The following is an 11287-nucleotide window of genomic DNA, read 5'->3' as shown; positions in this document are numbered from 1 at the left end:
GTCAGCATCCTCAGTGCGATGATTCTCAGATCCAGACAATGCCAAGGTTAAAAGCGACAATGTAGGTTCCTGGGCCCCAGCCTAAAGCCTCTTGATTCCAGAGGACCCAATTTCTTTCTTTTTTTGAGAGAGAAAGAGTGTGTGTGCTGAGCATGGAGCCCAACACAGCTGAGATCACGACCTGAGCCAAAATCAGAGTCTAACGCTTAACCAAATGGGCCGTCCGTGCGCTCAAGGGCCCACTGAGTCAGGTCACACGCATGCAGCTGGGCCGCAGGTCACTCTTGAGAAATGCTGCCATACGCCTGCGAATCAGAGCACAGCTCAGATCCCAGCCAGCGTCACCTCCCATTCACCAGGAACACAGGCTCCAAGGGCTACCGGGATGGGCCTAGACAGTGCGCAGCTGACCCAAAGGATGTGTGCACCCCCTGGGGGAAACGCGCAGCCCGAGGAGGCATGTCCCTAGTGTCCAGGCATCTGCCTTCCCCCGTGTCTGTCACGCCCTCTAGGAGACCAGCTGCAGGCGAGTAAGAGTTCTGCCTAAATAAATGCTTGGAGAACAAACATCTTGAGTATTATTCACACTCTGGGGAAGTAATAATTGACTGTTTATAAGATACACACTGTACTATACTATAAAATGTTATAAAAATAATTACATGGAATAAATCATATAAATACTTGAAGGCTTTATTATACGCTTACGTCCAACTGAAACCCACATAAACAGTTACACTGAACACATTCTTTATGCACTGTACTTGAAAATATAAAATACCAACTTAAAGTACTTCTCAGATTAAACCAATTTTTTTTAGCTTTCTCAACACTATAATAAAATGGAAAAGAAACAGTACATAAAAACAAAACCATTAGGAATTTTTTAAAACTTAATGTACCTAGCACAGTTAATATTCCCAAGACCACTCTGCTAGGGAGAATCAAATGCATCGCACTCGAAGACGTGCGCCCCAGGCCGTGTGAGAACTTACGGACCCAAAAGACGCACGTCAGGGACAGAGGGGCAGCTGGAGCACAGCCCTGCAAGCCCTCCAGGCCCCGCCCCACCGTCCCCCAAGGCCAAGGACAAGAGCAGGACGGCTGGAGGACAGAACGTGGAGGCCACCGTCAGTCACAGCCTGCCTGAAGGTCACAGTGACTCACACGAGACCAGGAGGGTCTTCGGGCAGCAGGACGATGAAGTTAGGAAGGGGGGTGGTCCTCCCCTCGGATGCTTCGATACTTAGCCATGTCTTCAGGAAATACTTTAGAAAGTTCTTGAATCAACAGACTTTTAAATTTCTGAGAAGAAAAACATACAACATCAAAATACCTTTGTGACCCATGCCCCAAGGGAAAGACACTCCCCCACCCCCAAAAGCCTCGAACTCTGCGGAGAGTGCACGCTCCCTCTGCGCAACCAGCCGTTCTCACACGGCCGGCTCATCCCCACGGAGGCACTCCGGACACCGGCTGCCGACAAAGGCCACCAAGCCGGACTTGCATCAGAGCTACACCATGAACTATGTGAAAGGGAATGCTCAGCGCAGCACATAAGAAATCCTCCAGGGAAAGCCCCTCTCGTAAGGCGCCAGCCACGCAGCTGGAAATGACTTCTGCAGACAACACACGTTAACAGGAATCTTCAAGTAATACTTAATTAAGCAATTATTAACTCAAACGACATCAAACTCACTGTGTGCAAACAGCCTCATCAAAGCTTTCGGAGCACCTGGGAGCCTGTCTACTCCAAATGCTGCGGCTGCTTGGTCCCACTTATCAGCATAACGTGTGTTGGAATCCCATCTTAAGAGCAGCTAAGTTTCTGCCAGCGTCTCAGAGCCTTGTCTAAGTCCTACGAAAAGCAGCACTACGGACAGGAACAAAGATACAGCAGGAAACACGACATCCTCCAGGGACACGGCACCACCGTGGACAGCTGGGCAAGCCGTGGCTTTCGGGAATTTAAATACGTGGTCCACTGAGACAACGAAGGACACAGAACTGCGCCTCGAGACCTGCGCAGGTCCCCGCAGACGCCGGCGGGCGCAACGGATGCCCCCGAAGGCAACGGTCCCCGTGCATCCCTGCCAGCAGGCACCCCCGCGCCACAGCAGGCACCATGGGGAGCCCATACCCAGGGCCCACGGCCCGTGCGGAGCGGGATGTCTGCTCACTCGCACAACGGTACAAACAGCCTGCTACAGATCAGGGCGGCATCCCGTCCCCAGGGCGAGGCTGAGCTCAGCAGCAACTCGGTCCCAAAGTGACCGATCAGGAAGCTGCGGGCACCCCAAGGACAACCACGGCGGCACTGCAACCTGAGGGCCGCCTCCCAGGCATCAGTACAGATCAACACAGATCACCGGGGTGAGGTACTTATGCCCTGTGACCCCAGGGAAGCCGTGACCCCGTGACCGACACATCACTGTCACCCCGACAGCCTCTCCGCTCATTCCCGGCACCGGGCCAGGAGCCTGAGCCCAGAGCCCAGCGCACGGCTGTCCCTGCACACTGTGGACAGTGGCAAGGAGCTCTGTGGGCACGGGGCACCCGCGGGAGCACCACACTCACGCCCCGATGTCCTGGCGCCCACACAACCGTGGCAGAGCTGAAACAGAGGAAAGAGGAGGCAGCATCTTCATCAGGATTTAGGGAAGGCTGGTCTGCAAGGCCTCTCTTGAGAGGCGACACTCTCTGCGGCCCTCTCTGAGAGCCCGAGCCTGAAGGACAGTGGTGTGCAGAGAAGGCACCAGAGCTCCACAGGGAGGCAGCGGCCTGAGAGGGAATGGAAGCACAGGGGTCTGGGGGATCCCCAGCAGCAGCCACGAGGCCCAGGAGGCAGGAGGGTGCGCAGTCCAAGTGTGGGGCCACTACAGGGATGGCACCAGCCAATCAAAGGAAAAACCACACACATACCCCAATCTGACCCACAGCGCAGTCAATTCAAGGTACAAAAACAAAAACAAAACAAAACCCTAAGTAGTTCATGTTTATGATGCATGGAATTTTCTAGTACTCATGAAAGCAAAGCAACAGAGAGAGGACGTTCTCTGTGCACAACTGCAGGACGGAGAACAGGATCCAAAGGGGCCTGGACGCAGGCGCAGGAGAGCTTCAGACAACCAGAAGGGAATGCTCTAAAAGCTGGAACCAGACTCCAGGAAATGGCTTAGTAGAGGAAGTGAAACGCATCGCAGTGCAAGCACGAGATAGGCAAGGCTCACAGACGCGAACAGTTAGCCAGCGCCAACCAGCATCATGGAAATTAGCCTGGACTTCGCTCCAGGTGAGGCTGCACTCCGCTCCCGTGTGTCCCCGCAAGGCTCCCTGAAAGCTGCCCTCATCCACGGTCCACTACATGCAGAAATCTCAGCTGCGTAACCGTGTGAGACAGTTTACGTTTTACCAAGTACGGAGAAGAACAAGGTCTATTAGCCAAATCTGCTCTGACAGTTTTCCTGTTCTGGCCTTGTTGTCTGCTGCTCAGAGCCTCACCTTCATTGTGTCGATCTTGCCTTTGACTTGTTCATTTTTGGCCAGAGCCCTCTCCAGGCACTCTTTGGTGTAGAGTTGGGGGTTTCGTCCTTGATCTATGTATCTGGAAACATGAAACACCTCAATTAACACTCTCATGGCCAGTAACCTATTCTCGGTTTTCTGATGGGAAAACAGGAGTTAGCTCTGAGTAAGTGCACATGGCCTTCTGTAGAGAAAACTGTGTCCAGAAACCAAGTGAACTAGGATTCTTTCATTTATGTAAGTACAGATGATTTGATCTCATATTACTTCTAATAATGTGAATAACTCAGGAAATCAAGGAATGATCACTTATAAACCAAGCTTCATGGCTCTGTAACTCGACAGTTTTAACATTTGTCATCTTCTGAAGGTTTCGGAGCCAGGAGCCCTGATCTTCACAATAACCTGTAAGGTCAGGCAGCTCTTGACATGAGAACTCACGGGGGCCGGGGTTTCCAGCCTGAGCAACAGCAGGGAGCCGGCCAAGACACAGCCTCTGCTCCAGGTGCACCCCACGGTTCCTGGGGGAGCCCTTCATAGAGGAGCCTTGGGGCTGTGGGAGGGGGTGGGGAGCTGCAGGCAGGACAGCCCCAGGATTATTTACAAACCGGGCCCTGATAATACTACTTTCCTAAATACATCCCAGTCACATGAATTTAACAGAGATTCTCTCCACTTATTTCTAAACTCTAAAACTGTTCTTGAAATTTTTGACACTTGTCCCCAAAAATGTCATAACCCCACAGACTTCATCAAGCATACTGCCTAGATGAATATCCACATTTACCACCAGTGGGCCACCTGCTTGCTTCTGTACCTTACAGACCTTCATACCAATTATTCATTAAAAGAAATCACCTTTATGCTCCAGCAGAAAAAAAAAAAACTGTCACTTCAGATCAAAAAAAGTTACTGTTAATGGCATAAAAACTGGCCTTTAATTATGACATATAACCAAAACAATCAATAAATCACATATTCCAGAAATTCCATTTTATTGCAATGTTTTTGAAATGACGGAATGAAAGAAGCCAAATTATGGTTTTTCTAAACGAAATACATGTATTTCTGGAAAACAGCAGACAGGCTCAAGTGTCCTAAACAAATAACCATCTCAACAGCAACGGCCTCCAGACAGCCTCCGGACGGGGCTCTCTGTCAAAGGCCCAAGCGCTGAGCGCCACTCTGCCAACACATCAACTCCAAGTTCTGCACAGAAGGCCAAGGTTTAGTTTTATCTTCACTACAGTGTGTCTGAAAGTGTGTGCTTGACAAGACCACCGAGGACCTGGAAATTCCTCCTGCATCGTGCGCATCAATGGAGAGTTTGCATCTGCAGCTTATCAGAGCTCAGAGGCCAGCTCAGTCCCAACCCCCCGGATGAATCTCAACCATCCTTTCTGCCCACTGGCTGTGGCTGTGCCTGGGGCTGTGGCTTTGGTCGCCCAGGCTTCACTGTGTGCGGCCACTAAGCAATCTTTCCCCAGCCCCCTTTCTCTCGTTTGCCCTTCAGAGTCACTTGGCACCTGTCATTACATCCATCCCACACGTTCAAGACCAGAGCAGCACGACTGAGGACACTGCAAGAAAGGCCAAGTAGCCTCCAGCTGCCTGCACTTCTTGGCAGGCAGCCACCCTCTGGGAGTCTGGGGCTGTACCACACGCACAAGTCCTTCACTCCCACCTATACCCAGAGAGCTCAGCGGGTGGACAGAACACGCTGAGAACACACGACACCAGAGCCAGCAGAAGAGGACAGAGCCATGACCAGGAAGAGTGAAGCTTGTGCGTCCTGTGCTGGGGGGGTGGGGGGTGGGCAGCTGCTGACCTGTGCTGTAACTAGGACTCCTATTCCTGACCCTCTGCCATGTAAGAGGGTCACCTTTCCCTCTACCTTTCCAGGAAATCTGGTGACTTATTTGCGGTTTTAATGCAGAAAGGACTAGCATTCTTGCCATTCCAAGCCAGCTCCACCTGGGTCGGGGCGGGGGGGGGGGGGGGGGGGGGACCTTGCTGCTTGGCACAGAGAAATTGGGGCTGACCGAGGAAGGACAAGTCCAGAATTTCAGTCTTAAGTCTGACACTTAGTAGCCAAACAGCCCATTGTAATTATTTACCCAGTTCCTTCAGCCATGAAATCTACCGGATAAAAACCTGAATCACACAACCTAAAGAGTTTACTTCCTGGAGGCGTTCACTGGGCCACAACTGGGAGAGGCACATACCACTCTCCCAAAGAAAACTGTGACCAGCCTTCCCAAATTTACTTAGCCTAAGAAGCCCCTCTCTTTTTCTTCCCCTCCAACCGCGCAGATCTTCATCTCCTAGAATTAGCACTCCCAGGGCGGTTCTGAAGATACAACAAATTGCTTCTTAGGCTGCTTCTGCCTAGATTTTTTTTTTTTTTTAAATAAATAATAGAGCCCACATAAGACTTTCTACCTCTCAAGGAAAAAAAGTATATGGCTGCCATTTTGTCTAACCAGGACTCTGAAGGCCTATGTTTTCACATATTTAATAACCCTTTATTCACAATACAATATTGAGATTTTAATTTTTAATCCTATGAAAACATAAGCTCCCTGAGAGGAGGTGTTTTTCTCTACTTACTTCCTTCGCTGGCTTATTCCCCAGGACCTAGGCTGTGCCTGCCACAGAGCAGGTACCTAAATGCCAGTGGCTGAAAGAGTTATTACAGCACAATACAACAAGAATTATACTCCAATGAGTATCAAGAATGATACTTACTCAAACACTTCTAAAGGCACAGTAATGTCATGAAGCTGCTGCCTGCACTTATCAATATCCTGTAAGCCAGTAACGATAAAATTCCTGAGGGAAAAAGCAAAAATGGGGCATGTGGTTAATTCTGATGACAGCAGGAACATCACCCAGCGGGCCACGGAGAGCTCCCCACAAGTTCCTTACACAAGCCAGGTGAGTAGCTCTTTGGTTAGGTACAGAATTCCCAGAAAAGTATGGGGGTTAGAGAACACCCTCGGAGATCGGATTTTCTCTCTAAAGTAGAAACTGCCATACTGGGGGATAAAAACCAACCCTTCTGAGAATCTGATGAAAGGTACCAATCTCCTCTCAAAGACAACTGCCTAACGTGCAGCTGGTTTCGTGTGCAGTATCAAGGAACACGCGGGGCTCCCAACTGATCCATCCTTCAAACCTCAGGGGAGGAAACCCATCCCTGCCTGGTTTCATTTCAGCTCCCCTCTGGAGCCTAATGAGATCACCAGGCCAGTCCCCCAGCTCTAGGTTTGTAACGCTGGGCTGCAATTATGTTTGATGTCTGTAGCCCCTATACAGCTAGGAGACCTTCTCCAGAGCATTCATTCTGTGTGTTTGCCTCTGGACCATCCCAGGCCCTAGCACCAAGGCAGGCACAGGACTGTTGCCAACAAAGTAACAACGTCTGCACCTTTTCTCACCACCATCCCCCTTTCCAATTCCTCCACACCCAGGGCTGCGCAGCAGGTAGTTTCACAACCTTCGGGCCCAGTTTAGTGCACTCCCCGAGAAATCCTCCTCCTCTCTGGGGACAGGGACTGAACTCCCCAGAAGGGCCCAGGAGAAAACTGCGCGAGGGAGTCACGCGCAGGCGAGGGCGGGCTTTGATTATCAGGCCCAGAAGCTGCACTGTCTGACCAAGACAACGTCTCCAAATGGGCCTTCAAGAAAAAGTCCCAGCAAAGGAGGGACGAGGGCCCAGGCCCAGAGGAGGGGCGGGCCCAGGCCCAGAGGAGGGGCGGGCCCAGGCCAGAGGAGGCAGCGGAGGCGCGCCCCTCTCCGCCCAGGCCCCGGGTCCGCCCCCCACCCCAGCTCCACCGCCCTGGCTCCCCCATCTGGCTCCCGAACCCACCCCCGGCTCTCCGGCTCCGGCTCCGCCCCGGGCGCCCCACCCCGCTCCGGCCCCCCGGCTCCCCGGCTCCACGGCCCCCCGCCCCCTGGCTCGGTTCCCCACCGTCCCCACCCCGGGCTCCCCGGCCTGGCTCCCGGCCCCGGCTCGGGCAGACGCCGACGACTCGGGCAGCCACTCACAGCTTCTGGTTGAGCCCGGCCTGGCTGCTGGGCTGGAAGTCACTGACAATGATGCCGAGCTGCCGGATGTTCTCCACGAACTTCTCCAGGTGCTCCTCCAGGTGGTCGAACTTCTCCGCCATGTCCCCGAAGCAAACACCACCCAGCGTGCGCCCGCTCCGCCGCTTCCTGCTTCCGCCTGGGCCGGCCGCCACTTCCGTTTCCTCCGGCGGCAGGAGGCGGGGCCTGGGGCGGGGCGGGTTGGGCCCTTTGGGGCGTGGTCCGGACCTAGGACGGACGTGCTAGGGGCGGGGCTTGATTGCGGGCCGGGTTGGACGTCCGCTTGGCCGCCCCAGCATCCCTGAGATGTCCAGGTGAGTGGGATGCTTCAGGCGTTAGTCCTCAGGACTGCCCTGCGTGCTCTGAGGGCCACCAAGAGTCAGCGGTGGGGACCTGCGAGACCTCGTTCTGCCTCCGCTGGCCCTGGGCAAGTCCCCTCGGCTCTGAGCCTTCGTTCTTGTCCATAAAACCGGAATGAGTGTGGACAGCTACTGGGGCTTAGACGGGTTAAGACTGAAGCACAACAGCAGTGCTTATGCCCACAAGAAAAATGGCTTCTTTTTTCCCGAATACACAAATTACAGGTATTCACTGTAAATAATGAAAGCAACGCAGGAAGGACTATAGCGAGGAACGGGGAAGAGACCCTGAAATCCTGCCCCGACACAAGCCATCTTTGAGATCTCGAAGACCATCCATTCCTGCATTTCTTGATGCGTGGGATCCAGCAGGTTCCCTCCCTACTCTCCTGGAGGCTGGCCTCCCTCACCCAAGACCAGGCCCAGGCCCTCTTGGAACCACCCAGCCTTGGCCCTGACCCTGAAATGCATCTCAAGCTGGGCTTTAGACCTGTGACTTTCCCGGTAGCGGTCTGTCTGCCTTCCCCAAATGAGTACGGTAGCCACCAGGACAGCTCACAGAGATGATAAAGCCTCGTGTCAGGATGGAGGCCTCCTGGCACTGACTGCTGCCAGTCCCACCATGCGTCTCAGGCACCGACATGCACCATAGAACGCAGCATCTTCCCAAACACCGGAAGAAATGGAAATCCTAAAGTTTGCATGAACAGCCCAACAAAGATACTTTCCCTGCCCCCGAGGTGGAGCCCTAGAGGTCAGCGGTGGTCCCCATTCCTTCCTCTGGTATGTACTTAGCACCCACCTCCTCTAACTCTTCTAACCACCTTCCACTCAACTCTCCCTTCCCCAGTGCCTGTCACCTACCGAAGTCAGGCCTTCTCCCACTCCAGCCAGCTCTAACAAAACAGCGCCCTGTGGGGCTTCCTATCGGTAAGGAATAACCCTCCTACTGCACAGAGCCTGTAGTAAACCGCTGTTCCTTGATCTCACTAGAATTCTATCTTGCTCACATCACTCTTGTTCTTAAGGAATTTCTCTGCCCGTTCTCCTAGGACTAACTAATGTGTGCTCCTACAATAACCGTTCTGGACTCCTCTGGCCACAGTGATTTCTTCTTTTACTGAATATCATAATACACATCATCCTCATGTCTTAGGCAAAATGAGGGGGCTCTTTTTCTAGATGATCTCTTCCAGATGTGACCAAAAATGAGAACCCAGTGAAGGTAATTGGTTTGTCAGACTTACTGAAGTCAGAGACTCCAATCAGTGTGGTGTACTAAACTCATATGGGAAGCCTCTGTTCTGCTCCGAATACACAGAAATGTTAGGTAAAATACCTCCCTCCCTATTTGACAACAGCTAACTTCAGGGGAATTGTCAAACAAGGCAGAAATAAAATACTTGCCAAAGAAGAAAAAGATGACTGGAGAGAGATCAGGAGAGGAAGTTACCAGTCCTCCATTTCATGAGAAAGAGATAGATACTGATGGAACATAGGCTTTGTTCACTCTTTATTTTAAAAATTTAAGGTTATGTCTTTAATAGAATATATAATGTGTGGACATTATCTATTGGGAATAAGGAAAACATAATCAATTCAATAGAAGGTAAGAAACAGAATGCATGAAGCAAAGAACAAACATGGAAAATAAACAAGCACAAAATAAGATGAAAGCATTAAGGACAGATATGTTGGTGATCACAATAACAGATTTAAACACCAATAAACAGATTTAACTACTTACTTTAAAAAAGACTCTCAGACTGGAAGTATTATATGTTGCTGATGTTATGGTTGTTGTTTTAGTCTAGCTATGTGGTTTTCCAAAGGCACACCTAAACAAGCACACAGAAAGGTTGAAGGGGTAGGGCACACTAAGATATGGTAGGCAACTAGGATAAAGTTGTTAAAGCATATAAGATCAAAAATTAGTAAAATGTAGAAAGACCGTTTTAACGATAAAGGGAAGAAGCCACCAAGATGACCTATTAATATTAACCTATAAGCAACTAACACAGTCTTATGATACCTAGCACGAAAACTGATAAATAATGAGGAAACATTCAAAATCCAGAGGGAGAACAGGAGATTTGGAATACCTCTCTCAGAAAATGATAACTCAAGTGGCCCCCTGTATGTATATAAGGAGGATTTGGATAAGATGACAAATAAATATGATCTGTGAGAAACAGTGAACCCTGAAAACAGATGGATTCCGAGTGCGTGCGTATATTTATAAAAACATGACCATTCAGTAGATCACAAAGCAAGTTTCAGCAAATTCCCAGTTTTATCACAAAGGCCAGATTTTCTGACTTCAGTATAATTATAATAAAAATCAATGAAGTTATCTTCTCTTTACACACACACACACACACACACACACACACGCATGAAAACTGAGACACACTCTCTGAAGTAATCTCTGGGTGTACATACATCTGAATTTGCAAGACCCCCTGGCTCACTCTCATCCTGCAGTAATTACTAATGGCACCTCTTTCACTCGCCACCAAAGACATCTCCATATGGTTGATACCTAACAAGGTCATCCTAGTTAAAGAGGAAAGTGTGAAATATTTAAAACTGAATGACAAGCCCTTCTTATCAAACTCCTGCTTTACTCCTAAAGCTGTACTTTGAGGGAAGATTGCCCAGAATTAATAAGCTGGGGGTTCAACTCAAGAAGTAAAAAAAAATTAAAAAAAAAAAGCAAGAGAGAAATCACAAGCCCAGAAATTATATAGAAAGGAGTGATAAAGACAGATCATGATGAAAATGAAAACTATTTTATTAGTTCTCTTTCTACTTTCACCAAAAGTTAAAAGATCAGCAGTAAAGAAAAGCTGACGGGTGAAAAGATGAATCAAAATCAAACAAGCACATTTCCAACAAGTCCCGTCAGGGAGGCAGAGAGAGAGAACATCAACAATATTATACATGAAGGAGGGGACATAATTCACTTACAGTGAAACTTATATGTCCCTGTTTTGAAAGCTTGGAGCATGTGGACAATTTTCTAGGAAACCTACGAAAATTAACTTAAGAATTAATAGGAAATGAGGTGTGCCTGGGTGGCTCAGTGGGTTAAAGCCTCTGCCTCGGCTCAGGTTATGATCCCAGGGAACTGGGATCGAGCCCCACATCGGGCTCTCTGCTCAGCAGGGAGCCTGCTTCCCCCTCTCTCTCTGCCTGCCTCTCTGCCTACTTGTGATCTCTCTCTCTCTCTGTCAAACAAATAAACAAAATCTTTTAAAAAAGAAGAATTAATAGGAAATCAGAACTCAGAACAGATCCTAGACTTTCAATAA

General features: G+C 50.0%; 1 protein-coding gene across 1 annotated transcript; it reads right to left on the bottom strand.

The window, feature by feature from the left end:
• Window positions 1–670: 670 nt before the first annotated feature.
• Window positions 671–7782, bottom strand: MED10 (mediator complex subunit 10). The gene is made up of 4 exons (XM_080804552.1): window positions 7576–7782; window positions 6274–6357; window positions 3502–3604; window positions 671–1305 (listed from the first exon to the last, which is right to left on the bottom strand). Exons 1-4 carry the CDS (start codon window positions 7695–7697, stop codon window positions 1207–1209), a joined length of 408 nt encoding a protein of 135 aa, XP_080660678.1. The 5' UTR covers window positions 7698–7782; the 3' UTR covers window positions 671–1206.
• Between the last annotated feature and the right edge of the window lie 3505 nt (window positions 7783–11287).

The sequence above is a fragment of the Martes martes genome (genome assembly GCF_963455335.1).
Source record: "Martes martes genome assembly, chromosome: 5".
NCBI classification, from domain to species: Eukaryota; Metazoa; Chordata; class Mammalia; order Carnivora; family Mustelidae; genus Martes; species Martes martes.
The sequence above is the reverse complement of the archived record's forward strand: the minus strand, read 5'-3'. Positions and strand labels throughout refer to the sequence as shown.